This window comes from Nomascus leucogenys, chromosome 5, assembly GCF_006542625.1.
Source record: "Nomascus leucogenys isolate Asia chromosome 5, Asia_NLE_v1, whole genome shotgun sequence".
Taxonomy (NCBI): Eukaryota; Metazoa; Chordata; class Mammalia; order Primates; family Hylobatidae; genus Nomascus; species Nomascus leucogenys.
In genome coordinates, this window is record NC_044385.1 from 138677721 (window position 1) to 138702086 (window position 24366).

Genomic DNA, 24366 nt, shown 5'->3' on the forward strand with positions numbered 1-24366 from the left:
ACACCATGGACTTAGATGAAAATCCCTATACTGATGAGCATAGAACCTAGTAAATGCTCAATTTAAAAAAAAAGATGAGCCATGGACTGGAAGGAAACATTTGCAAGTCACCCATCTAATAAAACACTTTTATCCAGACATATTTTTAAAACTCTCAAAACTCAATAACAATAAAAATGGGCAAAACATTTTGACAGGTAAGGTTTCACAGCAAATAAGCACATGAAATGATGCTCAATAATGTCAGACATTAGGAACACCGATGCCATTTACAAATCAGATCTATTAAATCCACAGTGAAATGCCACACCTCTAAGAACGCCTAAAATTAAGAGTGCTGACCACACTAAGAATGAAGAAGGACTGGAGCCCTGGGAATCTCACACACTTATGCTGAGAATGTCAAATGGTTTGACCATTTTGGCAGTCTCTTAAAAAATTAAATGTAAACCTATCACATGATCTAGCCATTCCTCTCCTAAGAATTTACTCAAGAAAAATGAAAGCATTTATCCATATGACTTGTGCACAAATGTTCACAGCAGCTTTGTTTATAATGTACTAGTAAACACTGGGAAACAACCCAAAGAGGCCCACACAGAACGGATGAGCCCACTGTGATGCAGCCACAGCAGGGGCTACTCGGAAGGAAAGCAGAGCTAACTTCTGATGTAGGAACAACATGAAATAAACCTGGACATAATCAGGGTTACTGAAAACACCCAACACAGACAAATCAAATGTAACAGAATTCTACAAAATGCGAGCCATCTATGACAGAAAGCAGGGCAGTGGCTGCCTGGGGATGGGACCATGACGAGAGGGGTGGGGAAGGGGCTACACAAGAACGCTGCCACCAGGGCTGTAGTGTTGGACTCCTGCTGCCCACGCCCATCAACACACATCAGATTAGTCTTGAATTGTGTTAATATTAACATAATAATATATTCCGTGTCACAACAACCTAACCAGTGAGGCTACAACTGAGCATATTTCTTTGTGTTTTATATGTTTTCGTGTGTTTTGTATTTTTCCTAAATTCCTCATTGATATGCTTGGAATTATTAGTAGTCATTATATTCATTTACAAGGGCCTGCTATAATTAAGAATATAGATTTTGTGGTCAATGTTGTAATTAGATTTTCTAAGTCTGTCATGTGTCTTGACTATTGTAATGTTGACTTTCACTGGGAAACAGTTTTCCATTTTATGTAGTTAAATCTTTCATCATCTTCCTTTATAGTTTTCATCCTTGGTGTCATATTAAAAGTCAGAAACCCTGGGACTATACAAATATTGCATTTTTTTCTAGTAATTATGGTTTTAATCATTCATATTTACCCTATCTGAATTTAATCTATCTGAATTTTTCTTCTGAGTTAAAGTCTTTAAATTTTCTCCAACTGGTTTGTGCCTGAAACAATTTACCCCAAAGTATTTGTTGAATAATCAGACACTTGACATATTTCTGTAGTGAACCTACTAAAGACCTGCGAACACTGGCAATTAGTCATTTTATTCCACTCCATGGATGCTTCTTTCTGTTCCTATACCACACTGCTTTATACACTGTAGCTTTACAATATATTTTGATACATGTTTGGCAAATTTCCCTTTTTCTTTTTCTAAAAGAAAAAAATTGAAGGAAAAAAACCAAACTTCCTGGAAATTTTGAAATGTTAACTATATCCAGAATTAAGAAAATTAACAGAAATTACATACTAGTTAGGTATTAATAACATTGAAAATAGACTATGTATGTAAAAACCTGTGATAGTAACTAAAGTTATATGCAGAGGATAACTCACAGTTGGAAATGCTTATTAAACAATGACACAATAAATTCTATATGCATTCAATTCATGAAACATTAAACCAAATTTAGATATTAAATGTAAAATAGTAATTTATGGCCAGGCATAGTGGCTCACACCTGTAACCCCAGCACTTTGGGAGGCCGAGGCGAGCAGATCACCTGAGGTCAAGAGTTTGAGACCAGCCTAGCCAGTATGGTGAAACCCCATCTCTACTAAAAAGGCAAAAATTAGCCAGGCGTGGTGACACGCACCTGTAGTCCCAGCTACTTGAGAGGCTGAGGCAGAAGAAACACTTGAATCCGGGAGGCACAGGTTGCAGTGGGCCGAGATCGTGCCACTGCACTCCAGTCTGGGCAACAAAAGCAAAACTGTCTCAGGGGGAAAAAAAGTAATTTATAAATAAAGCAAAAGAAAAAAAGTGTATCTATAATAAAATAAGTAACACCCACCCCCAAAAAAAAGGTAATTCTTGAAAGACATAAACTATAAACAAAATTTGGTAAATGTGACCAGCAAGGAAAAAGAGAGCCATGAATAGAAAATATTAAGAAAGGACTATAACTCAAAAATAAGTATTTGAAAAATTTTCAAGGAATCTATGTAAAAATGAATGCCAACAAATTTGAAAACCTAAATGAAAATGCATACATTACCTCCGAATTAGGATATCAGGATGGTGTGGACCATAGTAGAAAGTGGAGACATTCCTTATAATCTGCCCACCAAAGATGCCGAGCAATTCATATGCTGCTAAAACTGCAAGTCATTAGTACAAATACTTGTCCAAGACGGTGATTTTTCTGACAATTGGCAAAATTTTAAGAACCACATCACGAGCTCATCTGACCCGCCATTCTTCCTCTTTCCACCAAGTCACATTCCAACAGAACTGTGCACAGTCCAGTCCAGGTTCACCAAATACAGAAAGAACCTGGCCCCATCTACCATTTACACACTGAATTGCATTCTTTTGATCATTATTTCCATACCAAAGAATATGGCAGGCCTCAGAGGTATCATGGGTCTGGTTGCAGACCACAAGAAAGCGAGTATCACAATAAAATGAGTCACACAAATTTTTTGGTTTCCAAGTGAGTGCATCCAAAAATTATGTTTATACTATAGTCTATTAAGTGTGCAACAGACAATGTCTAAAAAACCAATGTGCATACTTAATACTTTATTGCTGAAGTATGCTAATGACCATCTGAGCCTTCAGCACGTTGTCATCTTTTTGCTGGTGGAAGGTCTTGCCTAGATGTGGATGCCTCCTGGCTGATCAGGGTGGTGGTTGCTGAAGGTTAGAGTGGCGGTGACAGTTTTTTAAGAAAGACAACAATGAAGTTTGCCACATCAATCCACTCTTCCTTTTACAAAAGATTTCTCTGTAGCATGTGATACTGTTGGATAGCATTTTACCCACACAGAACTTCTTTCAGCATTGGAGACAATCCTCTCAAACCCTGCCACTGCTTTATCAACTGCGTTTATGGAATATTCTAAATCCTTTGTTGTCATTTCAGCAACATCCACAGCATCTTCACCACGAGTGGATTCCATCTCAAGAAACCACTTTCTTTGCTCATCCATAGGCAAAGATAATGGATAGATGAATGTTGCGACTAGATGGCTAGATGAATAGGGAGCAACTCCTCATCCATTTAAGTTGGATCGTAAGATTGCAGTAGTTCAGTCACATCTTCAGGCTCCGCTTCTAATTCTACTTCTCTTACTAGCCCCACAACATCTGCAGTTCCTTCCTCCCTGATGTCTTGACCTCTCGAAGTCATCCATGATGATTGGAATTATCTTCTTCCAAACTCCTGTTTATGCTGACATTTTTACCTCCTCCCATGAATCGTGTTCATAATGGCATCTAGAATGGTGAATCCTTTCCAGAAGGTTTTCAGTTTACTTTTCCAAGATCCATCAAAGGAAGCACTATTTATGGCAGCTATAGCCTTACAAACTCTATTTCCTAAATCATAAGGCTTGAAAGTTGAAATTACTCCTCGATCCTGTGGAACAGATGTTGTGTTTGCACGTATGAAAACAACATGTATCTCCTTGTACGTCTCCGTCAGAGCTCGTGGGCAACCAGGTACACTATCAATGAGCAGTAATATTTTGAAAATAACCTTTTTTTCTGAGCAATCGATCTCGAGGGGGGTTTAAAATATTCAGTAAACCAGGCTGTAAATAGATGTGTTGTCATCCAGGCTTTGTTGTTCCATTTATAGAGCATAGGCAGAGTAGATTTAGCATCCCTCTTCAGTGCCCTAAGATTTTCAGAATGGCCAGTGAGCATTGGCTTTAACTTAACATCACCAGCTGTATTAATTAGCCCCTAGCAAGCCAATCAACCTCTCCTTTGAAGCTAGGCACTGACTTCTCCTAACTATGAAAGTCCTAGATAGCATCTTCTTCCCATAGAAAGCCCTTTCATCTACAGTGAAAATGTGTTAGTGTGGCCACCTTCATCATGATCTCAGTTATCTCAGCTAGATCTTCTGGATGACTTGCTGCAGCTTCTCCATCAGCACTTGCTGCTTCACCTTGCACTTCTGTGTTATGGAGATGGCGTCTTTCCTTCAACCTCATGAATCAACCTCTGCTAGCTTCCAACTTTTCTTCCGCAGCTTCCTCACCTCTCTCAGCCTTCACAGAATTGAAGTTAGAGCCTTGCTCTGGATTAGGCTTTAGCTTAAGTGAATGTTGTGCTGATTTGATCTTCTATCCAGACCACTACAACTTTCTCCATATCAGCAATAGGGTTGTTTTGCTTTCCTATCTTTCTGTGTTCACTGGAGTAGCACTTTTAATTTCCTTCAAGAACTTCTCCTTTGCATTCACATGACCAACTGGCAGAAGAGGCCTTTCGACCTGTCGGCTTTCAACATGCCTTCCTTGCTGAGCTTAGTCATTTCTAGCATTTGATTTAGAGTGGGAGACGTGTGACTCCACCTTTCACTTGAACACTTAGAGGCCACCGTAGGGTTAACTGGCCTAATTTCTATGTTGCCGTGTCTAGGAATAGGGAGAGCTGAGAAAAGGGAGAGAGGCTGGGGAATGGTCACGCAGTGGGGCGCTCAGAACACATGCATCGTTTATGGATGAAGGTTGCCCCTTACATATGCCTCAGCTGCACCACACATCTCTTCCACATATGCCTCATAACGTGATTCAAGCATGCCTATGGCTATTTGATAAAAGTACTCTTTTCCTTCAACAAAGTTGTGTCCTTCTGTCCTACATTTTAATGTCTGGAGGCACATTTTTCCACAGGGACTTGAGAATCATGATGCCATGAACACTGCAGTTGACAACCAGGCAAGAAAGGCAAGAATATTCCCCTCTCCAGACGAACCTACCCATGCAGCAGGATATGAGAGCGAACAGCCCTTCTAAAGAAGGGTATCTGTGCCCTCGGCCGCAGTCACCGAACTTCCTGGTGGGTAAGAGGTGTCCTCGCAGACGGAGCCAGGTGGCCTGCTTGAGCTGCCCAGGACCCTACAGACACAGCATCACAAATCGTTAAAACCAGCATGACAGGTAAGAGTGGTTAGCATTTTCTGGATAAAGACGTGACCCTCCCAGAGCTTGGTGCGGTCGCCCACACTGTGGGTTCTCCTTTCCGCACAACCCCAGTGTGGAGCCCCCAAGTCACCCATGCTTGGCTGATGCTGAGTTTTGGGGCCCTGGCTCCCTAAGGGGCCTGACTGTGCATCCACAATGACGAGGAGTGGGTCTCACGCAGCTCCTCAGAGGCCTCACCCCATCCCAGCTCTCACCCTCCAGACCCGCAGTCACCCCACAGGGCCGCACCTCCTGGAAGGCCTCCATAGTCCACAAATCTGACCTAAGTCCTGGTGACTCCTACACTCCAATGGAGTCGTAATCCCTAAAATCGAGGTGGGCCTTTGCTAGGGTGGTTTCTACGGAGGATTAATCCCGGGAACAACTCTCTGAATAAAATAAAAGCTGGCTGCATGGTTAATCACCTCGGTAAACCTCTCTCGGAGATACACAATACGCCATAATTTCTAGGAAAACTTGCAGTGGAGAAACCTGTTTCAAATTTCTGATTTTATGAACTTTAAAACTAAAATTACATTGAATTTCTGGCCTTTGCCATGAATTCATTTCTGCATGGCCAGGATTCCTGACGACCCCTTTAGTTTTAAAGGGAATCCACACCTAAAGGAGTCAGAGGTGGATTCAGATAACTAAAGCACCGCTCCTGAGACCTGAGTGGTGGCACTGCCTTTGCTTCTGCACCAAAGTCACAAAGTCTACTTTCTTGGTTTCACTGATAATTCATATGCTGTACTATATTAAATCAAATCCTATCAACCCTCAACCCCCAAATCCAGCAAGTAAACTGTCCCTTCATAAACTATTCAAGAAATAACGAATGCATCTGAAAGATAATTGCTTTTAATTTTCTAAATTTTCACTTATGCAACATAAAGGCAGATTTATATGACCTGATAATGACATTTTTACAAAAAACAATCCCCCCCACCCCAACATCTTGGTCAGTAGTATATAAATATTTACAATGAAAAAATAGGCAAGGAAAAAGGAAATCATTATCCATATCGATTTCTTTCCAGTGCTTATCAGGAACTTTGGAAATAAAATACTCCATTGACTTTCTCGTCATTCCTATTTACATGCTGCTTTAGCTGATGCACTCACGGTATTCGGGTTGCACTGTATAGGAGTATTTTTGTTCTCTATCACTCCTACTTTTTTCTATACTATTTTAAAAATCTGAAATCGTAAATTAAATATAAAAATGTAGACTCTGAAAGGAGAGAAAATAAGAATAAATATGTGTAAAGGTAATGCATTAAGATACAAAGGATCTCACAGAGGTTAATATTTTACAACACTAAAAAAAAATAAAATGCTCTATATATTTTCTTAGTTGGGACATTTTGTTTCAATTTAATTTTTGGTTAACAAAAATTATCTCTAAAAAGGATGTTAAAAAAATAGCAATGACGTTACCATCTTAACTAATGAATATCCTCTCACCCTAATTTTTTCTAAAAGAAATGGATTTTTTAAAGTGACAAATATAAATTATAACAGAAAGCTTAAGAAGCCTCAGCAAATTATGGTATCTTTTGGCGACGAAGACTTTTTAGAGACAAATGTGAACAGTGCAGCCTGCCTACTTGACTCAGTGATTTACAAATGCATTTGACTCCAATGTGTGAAACACGACGTGACTTCTCCCACACGCCGCTCCACTGAAACATGGCGCACTCGTGGGCGGAAGGGCAGGACACCTGCAGCATGCAGTTCCTGGAGGACGTCGATGGGAATTTCGTGTCTAGCAGTGCAACAAACATCACCCGCAGCTCCCTGGGAGGACAGCGAGCTTCACGTGTGGGAGCTGCGCCGCCCCCTGGTACCCAGAGACACGCGGAGCCTGGGCTCCCTGGCTTTGTAATGCTCGTTAAAGTCCAGCCTGAAGCTAAGAAACCGAAGACTCTCGTCAGAGCTGGTCGTCAGTAACACCAAAAACTGCTGCACGATACCCTAAAAAGAAGCAAAAGGAGTAAAACATTGTTTCAGAAAAGGACAACCCACAAATGTATTCCCTGGACCTTAATCCCCTTTGGGTTGGGTTTGTTTTTCCTTCTAGATCAACAGACCCTTAGTAAATGCCCACCAGGGCAGGTGTCCAGGGAGCAAGAGCTGCTGGGACCCTGGAGTGCACACAGCCAGTGCACCTGCATTAGGAATGGGCGCCCTTCTACAAGGACAAATAAGCGATGAATACATTTTATTTGAAAACAACTAACCAACAGGTTTTTTCACTTGGTTCTTAAGTTCCACAAGAATAAGCAAAACAGCAAAGTAACAGATGTTAGAACATTCTATTCTATTTTGAATGCAAAACTCAGTGCCACACATTTCATCTTTCACATGACTCATGAAAGAGGATTTCGTCCTAGAGCCCTTGCTGGAGAACAAATTGAGAGCATCGGTCGGGTCTTTGGGTCTAGCTGCTGTGTGAGGCTGCAGCCGCCCTCTTCATGGGCACTGGCATCGCTATCATCCTGTTATTGAGGGGCGTTTGTAAAGATGTGATAGAAGTTTCCCCTAACTCTGATAAGACGAAAGGACTGGCTACTTCTATTTTAGGCTGAAAGACTTGCGTACTGAGTACAGGCCCATCCCCGCCCAGTGCTGGAGCCTGCTCCGTGCCACAGGGAGCTGATCTGTTCACAGGAACTGCTGGCCTGGAAAGGCCTCATCTGCAGAGAAAAGTCACTGAGGCACCGCGTCCTCCCAAGCCCTGCCCAAGTCTTCACCAGCTGTCGCTGCCCCTTCCCAACTTCTGGTCAGAAACACGAATGCCGAAGCTCACAGGCAGGCCTGGGCACAGGCTCTGGTGTGTTGATAAAGTAACTTCACCTCTGAGCAGGCAAACACTGTGTGTGTGTGTGTGTGTGTGTGTGTGTGTGTGTGTGTGTGTGTGTGTGTGTGTGTGTGTCTGTGTGTGTCTGTGTGTGTATCAATGCCTTTTTAAGTGAGGGGAGAAGAACACTCCTAAGAAGTTATATTGCCAAAATATAGACAGTGACTTCCTATTTTGTGATGATGCGATGAAACTGAAATACAACGATCTGTGAAACTGACTAAAAGGAAATCTAAGAATATTTCTTCCACAGGTTTGAGACTGGATGTTCTTTCACAGTCAATGGCGATAACACCCTGCTGTCTCCAGCACCGCCACAGAGAGCAGAGACGGATTTCTGCTGTTACAGAAAAGAATCTTCTTTGTAAATCATTACCATTCAGATTTAAGACTGTAATTTGAGTAAAACTGGGATTACACTGATTAAGATTACTTTTAAAAATGTATTAACTCCCTCAGGGAAATGTGTAACCATAAACAAGAACATTGTTGTCTCTCTCAGAAATAAGCACACAGACAAATCTTTAAAATTACACATTGCTCCTTCGTAGCTATACAAAGGATTTGTATGTCTGATTTTAGTGAGTCATATGGACCTAACGATTAGGTGTCCATTTTTAAGAAACAGGAATACATACTGTACAAATAACATGAGTTCAAGAAGGCATCGTGTCAAAACACCATCCAATAGGGATGCCTGTTCACGGAACATGACTGGCCAGTCACTACCCCCTTTTATGAAACTTTGACAAGAATGCAAAAGTAGGCCAAGGTCAGAGTAAGACCACTTGTAAAAGGGACAACGCTCCTCCTTAGTTATCTTGAAGAAAAATAAATATTTAAAAAGTATGAGGGCCGGGCATGGTGGCTCATGCCTGTAATCCCAGCACTTTGGGAGGCTGAGGCGGGTGGATCACTTGAGGTCAGGACAAGACCAGCCTGGCCAACATGGTGAAACCCTGTCTCTAAGAAAAATACAACAATTAGCTGGGTGTGGGGGCACGTGCCTGTAATCCCAGCTACTCGGGAGGCTGAGGCAGTAGAAGCATTTGCACCCAGAAGGCGGGGGTTGCAGTGAGCCAAGATCACACCACTGCACTGCAGCCTGGGTGACAGAGCAAGACTTGGTCTCGAAAAAAAAAAAAAAAAAAAAAAAGTTGAGGACCTGGGAAGCAAACTAGATGGCCACAGAACAGAGCGAGTGAGGTCTCACTTTCAATTTGGAACCACATGAAGGCACCAGCACACAAACCCACGATGTTGGAGGGCTGGAGGCTTGATGCTCCATGATTAGTGATCCGCGACTGAACAGAAATATTTTTCATGAAATCTTTTCATCTCTACTATCACTAAGATCACATTGAGAAATGGAGGAAATGAGAAACTGGACCCATACATGGAGGCAAAAGTAGAGGTACAGACATGCAGAGCAGCTGTCCCCAGCCTTCCGGGGTCTACACCATGTCTGCTGGCTGGCCGGCCCCTCACCCAGGCTGGGCAGCTGCCTCAGGCACAGTCCCCATTGGGAGTCACTGAAAAACCCAAATAAAGGCTGCAGAGACACCTGCAGGTCCCCACAATCCCACCACAGGGAAGCACAGGGGCCACCCCTGGGTCCCCACACCCACCACAGGGAAGCACAGGGGCCACCCCCAGGTCCCCACATCCCACCACAGGGAAGCACAGGGGCCACCCCCAGGTCCCCACACCCATGACAGGGGAGCACAGGGGCCACCCCCGGGTCCCCGCACCCCACCACAGGGAAGCACAAGGGCCACCCCCGGGTCCCCGCACCCCACCACAGGGAAGCACAGGGGCCACCCCCGGGTCCCTGCACCCCACCACAGGGAAGCACAGGGGCCACCCCCGGGTCCCCGCATCCCACCACAGGGGAGCACAGGGGCCACCCTTTGGCCAGGGTTCTCACTGGTGGCACACTGGCACTACCCGGAGCCCAGGCATACCTGAGTCCCCCAGACAGTCACAGCGTCCACCATGGGTGCTACTCACACCTACACAAATAAGCGTCAGACTGACAGGGCTGACTCCGCTCTCATCACTGTGAAAGCAACTGTCAGGTGCAGAACATGGGCAGAGTGGTGTGAAGAGCCACTCTGTATCCTCATACACACCTGGTAGAAATGGGTCAATATTCGCAACTGTGAGCACATTTTTGGTATAGATTCTTTAAATTCTCCAATCCTCTTATTTTCCTCCTCTTCCTCTGCTGCCGTCACTCCCCAGTGGCCCTGAAGAATCAAAAGTACCAGATGTAAGTAAAATCACGGTAGAAGACAGATTACAGAGCAGAGCTGATGACAGGTATGTGAGGAGCAGGAGGTGTCTGCTTTTTATGCCTCTCCGTACTGTTCAACGCTTTCATAATGATTTTCTGATGCCAGACTGCTCTCTAGCTTACTGTTTCCAGTTAACAACGTATGTTGAAAATATTTCATATGAACACATTTGAGCACAGAGAACTGCCTGTTTTTAATATCACATTGTATAACATGTAACAACGTATATAATTCATCTCATTTAGTGTGATAAACAGCCTTCTATCCTTCCCTCATGCTGTACACATTTTTATATAACAAAGACAGTATGTGTGAAAGTGGAACCAGCTGGCTCCAAGTGTCAGCACCCTTTAAACTATTATCTTGACTTTAGTGAGAATGCTTCTAGTTCTCTAACCATGATGTATTTTTTGGTACTGGAGATACACCCATTTATTTCTATTTTTAATATCATTTTCAATCAATGATGAATTTGACTAAATGTCTTCTCAGACAGCATATATAGGAATTATGATTTTTTTTTATTTTTTTGAGATGGAGTTTTGCTCTCCCAGGCTGGAGTACAATGGCGCGATCTCGGCTCACTGCAACCTCGGCCTCCTGGGTTCAAGTGATTCTTCTGCCTCAGCCTCCCGAGTAGCTGGGATTACAGGCATGAACCACCACACCCGGCTAATTTTGTATTTTTAGTAGAGACAAGGTTTCACCATGTTGGCCAGGCTTGTCTCGAACTCCTGACCTCAGGTGATCTGCCCACCTCAGCCTCCCAAAGTGCTGGGATTACAGGCGGGAGCCACCGCTCCTGGCCATGATTTAATTCGCTTGTCAAATATGGTGAATTATGTTACTGGATTTCCCAAGCCTACGCATTCCTGAAATAAATCCTAGTCTTCATAAATTATGCTTTTAAATCTAGCCTTCTTTCAATTATATTTTATGTGACATCTCTCCATCAGTATTTACAACCCAGATTTGTTTTTTCTCAGATAGGGCATCAGCTTCATGATGCTTCTTACACAATTTAGAAACTCTCCTTTTCTGACTTGGAACAATTCACAGAGCACAAAGCTGACAATTGGTGCGTTTGGGAGGCTTTCTCAGCACGGCTGACCTGACTTTTTGGTGGGAGCCCTTCGAGGGCTTTGTTTCTTCTTTAGTATTTGTTCTGCTTACAATTTCCTTTCTCTCATGGGGCCAATTTCGGAAACCTATGGAGAATGATTTCCTTCAAGCAGATTTTTTTCCACAGATCTGAGCAAAAGAGTAAGTTCTTTCTCACTTGTTTTGTAGGTTTGTGGCTTCTCCTCCCACTACCTCTCAGATTCTTTCATGGCTTATTTAATTTCCCTCCACTCCTTGGCCCCCCAAAAGGCCCAGCTCTTGGACTTTATTAACTTGTTTTCAGATTCATTAATTTTCGCTCTCATCTTTACTAATTACGTCCTTTGGCTTTTTCTTTAGGTTTCATTCCTGCTTTTCCAACTTTTTGAGTGGGATGTTTATTTACTTTCATTCTCTCCAATTTTTTAATATAGGCAGAGTTATGAATTTTCATATTTCCTTACTTATGTGCATTTTATCTTTCATAGTCTATAAGAAGCTGAATTATTCTTCTAATATCCATGTGCTTTGACCCATTTCTGCTTGCTTGCTGGTGGTGTTCTAACTGAGTACTGATACGGCACAACCTGGGCCTTGCAGGAAACCCACACTGCGTGGTCCTCACTGTGCCCTGCACCTCCCATCACTCCAATGCTCCCTTCCTGCTGTGTTTACTGTTTTGTGCTCTGAACCACAACCTGCTTTCCTTTGAAGAATTTACTTTGCTTTATATGCCTTGTTTGTGTCCACTGTTTTCTTTATAAATTATCTACATGACTCGTTCTACACCAGAACTTCCCAATTTGTCTTCTTTCCTCCCCCCAACCCTTTTGTGGAGAACGGGGTCTTGCTATACTGCCCAGGCAGCTCTCCAACTCCTGGGCTCAAGCTATGCTCCCACCTCTGCCTCCCTAAGAGCTGGGATTACAGGCATGAGCCACCGCACCCGGCCAGAACTTCCCAATTTGTAGGTCTGCCCAGATAATGACCTTCAGCCCTCAGCTACAAGCCATCCAGCACCCCCACCCAGGGGCATCAAGCAAACACCATCCTCTATTGAGGAGCTTTCTCTTTCATTATGTGGGTTTAACCCAAGTCCCCTGACTGATGTGACGTACATCTGCTCCTAGTTCTGTCTTCATATTTATACTATGCTTTCCGGTTTATTTGAGGGTGGTAATCTTCTACTATATCGCCTGTATTTCTTCTAACAGCCAGGCAGTGACATTGAGTCCCAGTGGTTACCTTTCTACCTTCACTTCATAAAACATACCATCTTTTTCTTTGGATGGTATCAATACTCTAATCTGGGCAATAATAATTATTGTCCTCCTTCCTTTTGCCATCTGATTTTAGAAAACATTCTATTCATATCTCTAACATCTTTTAACCTATGTATACCTGTTTTACTCCATTTATGAGCTTTAAACAATATCTTTTGATGCTTGGTTACAAAAGATAAAGAAATAACAATATTTACACTACTTCCCATCTTTTCCCCACCAACTTTTGTCTTGTATTTCTTTACACAAATTTTTAAAATATACTATTTTACTGTAGTATAACACATCTAAAAAAGTGTAAAAACTCATACATGAACAGCTTAATAAGTTATCACAAGATGAATATGCGCATGTCACCCCCATGCAGATGCAGAGCGAGGGCATCTCAGCACCCAGATGTTCCTGTGGCCCCTTCCAATCAGCACCTCTCCCCCTAGAGGAGCCCTGGCTATGGGAACGGGGCCTGGTGTGCCTGAGACGCTCCAGCTATGGGAACGGGGCCTGGTGTGCCTGAGATGCTCTGGCTATGGGAACGGGGGCCTGGTGTCCCTGAGATACTCTAGCTATAGGAACGGGGCCTGGTGTCCCTGAGATGCTGTAGCTATAGGAACGGGGCCTGGTGTGCCTGAGACGCTCTGGCTATGGGAACGGGACCTGGTGTGCCTGAGACACTCTGGCTATGGGAACGGGGCCTGGTGTCCCTGAGACGCTCTAGCTATGGGAACGGGGCCTGGTGTGCCTGAGATGCTCTGGCTTTGGGAACATGGCCTGGTATGCCTGAGATGCTCTAGCTATAGGAACGGGGTCTGGTGTGCCTGAGATGCTCTGGCTTTGGGAACACGGCCTGGTGTGCCTGAGACGCTCTAGCTATGGGAACGGGGTCTGGTGTGCCTGAGATGCTCTGGCTATGGGAACGGGGCCTGGTGTGCCTAAGACACTCTAGCTATGGGAACGGGGCCTGGTATGCCTGAAACGCACTTCCGTTGGGCACTACACCTAGAAGAGAGAATGCTGGGTCAGAGTAGTCCTGAGTTCGGCACTGGTCCCTGCCTAACAGTATTCCAAAGTGGTTATTTCAGTTTATCCAGAACCAGCGGCGTAAGAGTCTTCTCACATCCTCACCAACATTTGTTGGTGTGTGCCTTTAAAATTTTAACATTAAACACCTGAACTTAGTATAGTAAAATAGTATATTTTGAGCTGTTTAAAATTAGCCAATGCTGCCTACTTAGGCCCAGGCCCCACGGCTCTCAGCACCACATGCCACGGAGCAACAGTCTCTACCTGTGGGCTTCTGGACCTTACCCTGTTCCAATTACTTGTCTTTCCTTGAGCCCACACCACTCTTTTAACTACTGTGATCTTATTCGATAACAAGGACATACAGGTACTCGACTATAAACTTATATCCACGGTGGCTGGACTAATCCACATGCCCTCAGCAGTGTGTGAGGGTTCCCTTTTCTTCACATCCTCGCCAGCATTTGTTCTTGCCTGACTTTTGGATAAAAGCCATTTTCACTGGGGTGGGATGATAGCTCATTGTAGTTTTGATCTGCATTTCTTTGATAATCCATGAGTTGAGCACCTTTTCGTAAGCCTGTTTGCCATTCGCATTGTCTTCTTTCGAGAAATGTCGATTCAGATCCTTTTCCTTTTTTAACTGAATTACTAGATTTTTCCTGTTGAGCTGTTTGGGCTCCTTATATATTCTGGTTATCGATCCCTCGCCAATGGGTAGTTTGCAGATATTTTCTCCCGTTCTCTGGGCTGCCTCTTCACTTTGTTGATTGTTTCCTTTGGGTGCAGAAGCTTGTTCACTTGATGTGACCCCATCTGTCCATTTTTGCTTTGGCTGCCAGTGCTTGTAGAGTATTACTCAAGACATCTTTGCCCAGACCAATGTCCTAGAGTTTCCCCCAATGTTTTCCTTTAGTATTTCCATAATGTGAGGTCTTAGATTTAAGTCTTTAATCCATTTCGATTTGATTTTTGTACATGGCAAGAGACAAGGGTCTAGTTTCTACACAACCAGACTTTCGTAACAATAACAAAATGCCAGCTTTCTTTCCTTCTCTCTGTACTTCCTCTAAGCTCGTAGCCCTGGCTGGGACCATCAGTGCAGGAGCGTGTATGTCTCACTCTGTCTCAGGGATGTGCCTCCAATATTTCACCCCTGAGAATGATGTCTTATTATAAAATTATTCATGCAAACCTTTTTAACGGGTTTTACTTGGTATTAAATGATTTTCTCCATCTATTGAGATGATCATATAATTTTTCCCCTTCAGTTTATAAACATGAATTACAATATTTTTATTAGAATGATAACAGGGAGGGTTCTATTCTTGGAATAAGCTGAAACTTGTTTGTAACACATTATCGTTTTGATCTATCAGTGTGATAATACTATGGATTTCCCAATCCATGTTTACAAGGGAGACTAGGACACAGAGAGCAACAAAAGCTAAACTACCCAAATGCTTTGTTTTGGCATCAGGTTACTATCTTAGATAACTATATTCAATTCTGTTTTATAAGTGAAAGCAATCCCTAAAAATTAAAAGCCAAAATGAAACCACATAACCTAACTGTGCAGTGAGTTGGTGGAAGAGCCTTACGGGAGCAGTTATTTCAAGGACATTACCATATAGAATTTGAATGCATCTATTTAGTGGAAAAAACTTTGGCAAAAAAATTTTAAAAATTACTAGAATAATAGAAGAAATATTTTTTCCCTCAAAAAAAAAAACTGCAAAAATGTAAAACTATTTTCAAAACTATACTGTTCCCATATCAGTGGCAGCATCAGGATTCTCATTCTGAGACAGTCACATGTATGGGTGCATGCATGGATGCATTATCATAAGACGGCAAATAATTAAGTACGATCATGTTAGAAACCAATGTTTTCAACACTGAAGATACATTGATAAAAAAATGAAACAAGTAAAAGTCCTTAAATCCTACATCTGAATTGGAAATATCACCATAAATTGATATTTACAGTGTGTGAGAAGAAAAGTGGAAAGAAACAGAAGAGCCATGAGGAGGAGGAGAAGGGCCCTTTGGAATCCCCCACTCAATGGCAGCACAAGAACATGATGGCAGCAGGGGCACAGCAGGCGGGCGCCGCTTGGGTCCCAGCACACACCCAGGGCTCTGTCATCTTTCCAGGGGGCAACTTGTGTGATCTCCTCAGAACTTTCAGGGGACCTCAGGTCGAAATGATGGCTTTGAAGATTATCTTGCCTTTTAAACTTAAATAACTTCCCAGATATGGTTTTAGCTTTTGTGTCTCTTCCTGCATCCTTAAGCAAGTCTGAATGGAATATCCTGAATCAGCGTGGACTTGGCCTATGCATCTGTCCCACTCACTGTGACGGCTAACTGCCCAAGAGAACCTTCCACTCCCACATGGCCAGCAGACACGCTATTAGCACAGGGTTAAAATCCAAAGGAGTGGCCGGGCGCGGTGGCTCATGCCTGTAATCCCAGCACTTTGGGAGGCCGAGGCGGGCGGATCACGAGGTCAGGAGATCGAGACCATTCTGGCTAACACAGTGAAACCCCGTCTCTACTAAAAATACCAAAAATTAGCCAGGCGTGGTGGCAGGCATCTGTAGTCCCAGCTACTTGGGAGGCTGAGGCAAGAGAATGGCATGAACCTGGGAGGCAGAGCTTGCAGTGAGCCGAGATCGCGCCACTGCACTCCAGCCTTGGTGACAGAGTGAGACTCCCTCTCAAAAAAAAAACCAAAAGACCGAAGGAGTGATTTTGGTCGATTTTTAGACAGTTTAGTAATTCTCTAGAAGGGAAGCTTCTTGGGGCACGTGGGCAGTTTTACAAATGGCAGTGGCCAGCATGCATTGAATGCATACTAAATAAGCGTCATATATCATCACACGTAGAGAAGTGACTCTGTGAGGTCATATTCCTTATCACCCATTTTACAAATAAGGAAATGACATCTTGGAGAGGTGAGCCACCCAAAGGCGCAAAGCCAGTAAGTTATAGAGTTAGGTAGAATCGTGAGTGCGTCCGAATTTAAGTTATCCATAGGGTTGCCTGGACAAGGCCCAGGAGCTTCTGTGTGCCAACTCTACAACACTTCAGAATTACCAAAATCCGCTTTGAATAATGAGAGCCCTTAGCGATACAAATGTTTCCAAAATATACCAAAGAAATAACTTGTGCTCCCAGTGGTTGAGGACTCTCTAAGCTACATATGGTCCTCTAACACAGGTTTTAAGAGAAATAATACTCAAAAGTAAAACTAACGAAACTGTATTGACTGAATAATGTCTTTGACAATCCCAAGAGTTAGTACCATCATATGACATTAAAGACAGACACATGCTGAGAAATGTATCGTTAGGTGATTTTGTCCCTATGTGAACATCGCTGAGTGCCTTACAGAAACCTCACTGGTACAGCCGACTACACCCTGGCTATATGGCACAGCCTATGCTCCTAGGCTACAAACCTGGGCAGCGTGTGACTGTACTAAATGCTGTAGGCAACTGTAACACAATGGTAAGTATTGTGTATCTAACATATCTAACGTAGAAAAGGTACAGTGAAAATACGGCATTATAATTTTATGGGACCACTGTCATATATGCAGTCTGTCAATTGACCAAAACGTCATGTGGCACATGACTGTATCTTGAAAAAGTAAAGATTAAACAGATTATAGTAAATAAAAGAAATCCCATAAACAGCCAAACTTGCTTAACAAATCTGAAAATAACCATAAGTACAGAAATTTGGTTCATGTAATATACATGCACACACACACATGCATGTACCTGTAAACACATATATGCAATGCACACACACACATAAACACATACACATGCATATATACCTATACATATTATATATACACATATACTTGCATTACAGGTATATAAACATACATATACGGTCTCCAACTTAAGATCGTTTGACTTAAGTTTTTTTTACTTTAACAATGGGTTTATTGGGGTTCAGGTTGAGTATCCTTTATCTGAAATGCTTGGGACCAGAGGTATTTTGAATTTCAGATTTTGCAGTATTTGCATATACATAACAAGATATCTTGGAGAGGGGACGGGACGCGAGTCTACACATGAAATTCATTTATGCTTCATACACACCTTAAATACATAGTAGCCTGAAGGTAACTTTATATATTTTTTATAATTTTCTGCAGGAAACAAAGTTTGTGTACAATAAGCCATCAGAAAGCAAAGGAGTCAGGTGTGGAATTTCCCACTTGTGACGTCATGTCAGTGATGAAAAAGTTTCAGGTTTAGGAGCATTTCATATTTCGTATTTCAGATTAGGGATGCTCCAACTGTATTAAATGCACTTTCAATGTATAACGTGCTTATTGGGACATAAGACTGCTATAAGTTGAGGAGCATCTGTAGATGCACACGTTTGCAAGATGCAGCGTGGTGCATGATCCACAAGCTTCAAACACCAGAGCGATGCAGAGTGGAGGCAGCTGTGGAGATTCCGACAGGTGATGTCGGCATTGTGGCACTTAGTAATGAAAACGGGCAGGAGACTTGTAATTCTTATGAATGCTGCTGTTTTTATTTATTTTGTGAAACAGGATGATGCCAGTGAGGGTGGCCCCTCCCTCTTTACAACTGTCAGTGATTTCTTGGGACTTCAAACGCAGTATAGGCACATCTCAACCTGTCTGACAAGAAAGTTATTTGTTGGCATTTGAGATTATTGTGTGTGGCAAGGAGTTCATTATTCAAATAGACAAATTCACAAGTGTAAAGACCATACCTCAATTTCACGCTGTTTCTTTTTCTCTTCAAACTGTAATCGTCTCTGCAATTCTTCCAGAGCAGCTCTGTATATTGCATCTTGAGCATTCTGAAGTTCAATAATTTGATCAAACACAGCTCTAAGTTGATTTAAAAGTGCCTGAAAGAGATGACAATGTTTTATGAATAGAGCCTCAACAAGCTAAGTATCTTAAACAAAACATTGATATTTAGTGAAAAGATATTATAGAACAAGGTATCAACTAAAATTCCTAAAGTGTTCATTAGCTGTTCATTCATTCCCTCACCACACATTTCCTGAACCCTCCTGCTGGGCAGCACTGCACTGGGCACCAGCAAAACGTGACCATCCTGCACCTGCACCCATAACAAGAGCAACTGTGACTGCCCAAGTCCCATGGTGGGCCAGGAGCTCTCTATAAATCATCTCCAATCCTCACAAGTTTACAAAAATGAAGTTCTGCCCAAAGTTCAAAGCTAGATAGCAGGCAGTAATGAGTAGAACTATTCCAAGACCTAAGAAAGAATAGGAAAGCATCCCCATTTTTTTTTTAGATATAGCAAAAGCAGGTAATCAAAAATATGAGAAAGGAAATACTTAGTAAAATACAAAAAGCAAATTCAGCAAGGTTTTTAAAAAGTGTATCATATTTTACACCAGGAATAAAAGTATACCTTAACATGAGGAAAAAACTCCTAATGTTTTAAACAAATATCAATGTCACAGCAGGTATCTCCCGTTCATTGCTTATAACTACTGCACAGTAATCTTCAGTAAACAACTACTGTACTTCATTAATCTTTCTCCTATTGTGGCATGGAAGGACACAATGAAACCTACAGCACAAAATCATTTACATAAATTAAAAATGTATACACAGAAAGTACCATCTATATACCCAAGGCCACAGAGCAACACATTAAAGCTGATGCAAACAGCAGGGAAGGGGGTAGAGGAGGGTGGAATTGGGGTACTGGCAGGGAAGGGGATAAAATTAAACCCAACAAAATATGAGTGGCTTTTCATGGACCACTGATGGCAGTGTGCTACGACTGAAAAGAAAGGTTAACGCTACCCTCTGCCATCTTAGGTTTGAAAAAACACACTAACAGTCTGAGGGTGGAGCAGGGGGTAATTTCAATAGTGCAGAAGAAAACTGTGATAAAATTCAATACCCACTCATAATTTAAATAAGGCATCTAAGCAAACTAGGACTAGGGCAGAACCCTCTTAGTTTCACAAAGGTCCTATCAGATGTCTTTGCAAACAAAACAGCCAATAATGAAGCAACAAAGCAACACTTTAACGTCAGGAATAAGACTGGGATTCCCTTTGTGCTTTGAGTCAGCCTAGCTAACACTCTGAAGCGTGAAAAAGAAGCAAAGGCAGACTGTGTGAAATGAAAGAAACAAAACTGGTTTTACTTATAAAAAAATATGCGCCAAGAAAATATTAGACTAGAAAAATTAGAGATCGAAGTAACAAAATCAATACCATTTCAGACCAGCCAAATTTCTCAAATGTAGCAATAATGTAACAAAAGATTTGCAAGAAGTTTATAGGAGAAAAATGACACAACTGTACTTGAGAAGCATAAAAGAAACCGAGATAACAGGAGAGGTTCCAAGCCCGTGGTTGGGAAGACATAACACAGTTGATTTGGGGAGAAACTAAGATGCTGAGTTAACTCTATTTTTAACACAACTTTACAGTTAATGAAGACATTTGCAAAGCCACTTCTCATCAACTATTCTGCAAAAATATTTTCCGTTATGAAAGGATGGCGATGCTTCAGTTCAAAATTCATTTGCTAAGTCACAGCAGCACCGTTCAGAGTTGAACTAATGTCTGATCTCAAGTGAGACAAAGCTGAAATGAGTATTTGCTGAATGGGTTTTGGAACAAACTGACGCAGGAGAACTTGGTATTTGGCAGTGAACAGCCCACGCTCTCTTTCACTTACTACAATGCACTTACGCAACCAGGTCTTCAAATTACATGGCAACAAAAACAATGTGGACTGATTTGGCAAAGGATAGAAGGATGTGATCAAGGGATGCTGTCCCTAACATAAAACCACCACGTGATTAACGCCGTAAACTCATCCTCCATCTTCCAAGTGCTCATCTTAGAAGCTGTTCTGTCCTTCTGACAGGGTCTTAAATAAGCAACATAAAAGATAGAGACGGTTTAATCTGTTGTTTTTAGTAAAGATTTATCTAATTTGTTTCTTTATGTAGTCTAATAAAGAATAATTTATTATGTTTGGAAGAGTTAATCTATCTACAAGGTGACCCACTGACACTGACTTCAAGCTCAGGAGGCCAGGCAGGGCTCTGCTGGCAATCTCTCCACATAGGGTACCTGCAGGAGGCCATTTTTTGGAAATATCAGTGGTACCAATTCACTCTGCAATTCACAATTTCTCTCAACAATGTGCAAACAAAAAACACAAAAACATGCACAGCCTCCAGCTTCAAGATTATATGTATCATAATCGCCTTGTTTTTCTTAGCGAGTGACATAATAAAAATGTTATACTTAAAATTGCTTATGTCAATAATAGATTGTTTTAATCTGCTTTACATACTGGGTTTCTTTTTTTAAAAAAAAAAAAAAAAAAGCTCATTTTAAACAAATCATCAAATTAAGAGTAAAGCCATCAGCAAAGGCAAGTTCAGAAATGACCATGAAGTCTCTGGCATGACTGCTTCAACGATGTCAGGTGGGACCAATGCACACATGAACACCCCACTTCCCACTTTCTCAAGAGCACTGTGCTACGGATGGGAAGATTTTCTCCCCCGGATAGGGTTCTTAGCAGTGGAAATTGTCTAGGGGCAAAAGCTATGACAATTTATCTTATACAGAATGTTCATATCTGTAAGTGGGCTAAGTCTCCTACATTATCCGTAAGCTGTGTGGAGTGTTACTTTTTTGCCACAACTGGACTGATATCAGTATGGGTATAGTCCTCAGTAGTTCAAACATTTTCTGAAACGCATGACATCTAGTGACTGTAAACACCTCTGTAAAACACACACACAGGCACAAAATGGCAACTAACACCTATCTGCCAGCCACTATGGTCAACATTATACTTGAATTATACAATTCTTACGAATCTATTGAAGAGACTAGGATCATGCCCTTTTAAAACAGAACACTGGAGTCAAAAGCTATGAAGTGAAACTCCACCCTCGGTCTACCTGGCTGCAGAGCCTGTGTCTGTCTTGCCATGCGACTGCACCATGAGACAGGCCGTGCTGGCCAACGGCACATGAGTCTAGGAACAGAGAGCTATTTGTTACACTGACTTCCTAAATGTGTGCAGACGACGCTCGTCGGCATCTACTGAATACAGAGAGGCAACGACTGGCAGGCAGCATGAAACCTTCTGTGGTTTTAGTCCGATAACAAGACCAGGGTTAGTAATAGAGGTTTCAAGGGCCTCAAACCTCAAGAAGTATATTTCTTTTTTCTTTTTTTTTTTTTTTGAGACAGTCTCGCTCTGTCACCCAGGCTGGAGTGCAGTGGTGCGATCTCTGCTCACTGCAAGTTCTGCCTCCCGGGTTCACGCCATTCTCCTGCCTCAGCCTCCCGAGTAGCTGGGACTACAGGTGCCTGCCACCATGCCTGGCTAATTTTTTGTATTTTTAGTAGAGATGGGGTTTCACAGTGTTAGCCAGGATGGTCTCAATCTCCTAACCTTGTGATCCACCCACCTCAGCCTCCCAAAGTGCTGGGATTACAGGCATGAGCCACTGCGCCTGGCCTGTATATATCTTTAATTATTAATTATCCTCAAAGTATTTTAAACTATTTTTCTGACATAATTTCCACATATTTATAAAAACATGTAAAACATTCCATATAGAAGCAGCTTTGATCTCAACCATTTTTTGACATGATTGATAGTTCTTTAATAATGAAATTCATGGCTGGCTAACCTACATATACTAAAGTTTAGATGAAGTTAAGGCCCTGAAGTGGTGTGTTTTCCACAGACAGGCCCTGAGGAGAGTGCAGGCCCAGCTGGAGGCAGCCTCTGCCAGTCAGAAACGTCTGTGAAGTCTCGGATGCATTTGAAATTTGCCCCCTACTTCACAGTATATTTGCTTCAAGTGAAAGCAGTGTGGTTCCTTCTTGCCCCAGACCTCAGAATAAAAGGAGAACTCCAGGAAGATTTGCCACATGGAACGTGCAACTTTCAGAACATGGACCCTAAAGGAAAAGAATGTTTGCAAAAAATGTCATACATATCTCGCTCTGTTGCCCAGGCTGTGGTACAGAGGCATGATCTCAGTTCACTGCAACCTCTGCCTCCCGGGTTCAAGAGATTCTCCTGTCTCGGCCTCCCAAGTAGCTGGGATTACAGGCACACACCACCACAACCGGCTGGTGTTTTTGTATTTTTAGTAGAGACAGGGTTTCACCATGTTGGCCAGGCTAGTCTCGAACTCCTGACCTCAGGTGATCCACCTGCCTAGGCCTCCCGAAGTGCTGGGATTACAAGCGTGGGCCACTACACCCGGCCTGTTTTGTTCTTATACTGTGTTGCTTATTTTGTTCAGATATTAACCTCAACAACTCAAAAGTCATGGTTTTCTCTTTTGAATACCACAATAGGATATCATTATATCTAGAAAATGAAAAGGTATTATTATTTTCTACAATTTTTATATCCAGTTTAGAGTATATTCTTTTTTCAGCACTACTGCACTACTGTTCCAATTCTGTTCAGAAACTGTACCTTCAACATTAAACTTTTAATAAAATTATCTGTATTATTACCAATGTGGCTGCATCAGAGGATTTCTAAGATTCCCCATTTGACAGGAACCCAAGAAAAGAAGACGATTCTTTTGGTTTCTTGTTTCTACGCAGGTGGGAGTCTTACCCTCGAGTCGCCGTCCAGCAGGCAGCGGGAGATGATGGTGTCTAAGAACACCTCATGTGCAGCAATGATGTGATCCAAATCCTGGGCCTGCTGGACTTTGTTCCAAAGCTCATCCCAAGAACATTCAAGCACCTGGGAAACAACAATTTAAAGACGCTAGATAAGCTCATGTTCTTCCTAGTGTAGCATCACTCATTAAATATATACCACCTATGGGAGGCTGAGGTGGGCAGATCACCTGAGATCAGGAGTTTGAAACCAGCCTGGCCAACACGGCGAAACCCCATCTCTACTAAAAATACAAAAATCAGCTGGGAGTGATGGTGGACGCCTGTAATCCCAGCTACTCAGGAGTCTGAGGCAGGAGAATCGCTTGAACCCAGGAGGCGGAGGTTGCAGTGAGGTGAGATCGCACCATTGCACTCCAGCCTAGGCGACAGCAAGACTCCATCTCAAAAAAAAAAAAAAAAAAGAAAAAATTATGTATATATACACATATATACACACACACATAAATATACACACATATATACATACACACATATATATACCATGCAAAAGCCAAGACATGACTTATTTAAACCAAAATCAACACAATGACTGAAGTGTACCTCAAATGTGATGTAATACTGCATCTGATGAATGAAATGGACCATCTCAGAGGCCAAAATGTGACACTGGTGCAGCACCCCGGAGAACTCTGCAAGGGAAGAGCTGACGTCAGAGGTGCAATGC

The 24366-nt window shown here is 42.3% G+C and overlaps 1 protein-coding gene across 2 annotated transcripts in view; it reads right to left on the reverse strand.

Annotated features, from left to right (window-relative positions):
• Positions 1-6233: 6233 nt before the first annotated feature.
• TUBGCP3 (tubulin gamma complex associated protein 3) overlaps positions 6234-24366 on the reverse strand; it is a 94030-nt gene continuing 75897 nt past the window's right edge. The window contains exons 18-23 of one of the 2 annotated variants that reach the window (XR_004030216.1): positions 24243-24331; positions 23632-23763; positions 18729-18869; positions 18080-18629; positions 10390-10506; positions 6234-7371 (exon numbers count right to left, since the gene is read on the reverse strand). Coding sequence is in view for 1 of the 2 variants with exons in the window: in XM_030813711.1 (XP_030669571.1) it covers positions 7213-7371; positions 10390-10506; positions 18729-18869; positions 23632-23763; positions 24243-24331 (638 nt within the window). In the remaining variant the exon portion in view is untranslated. The remainder of the gene's footprint in view (positions 7372-10389; positions 10507-18079; positions 18630-18728; positions 18870-23631; positions 23764-24242; positions 24332-24366) is intronic. The other variant, XM_030813711.1, reaches the window with a different exon arrangement.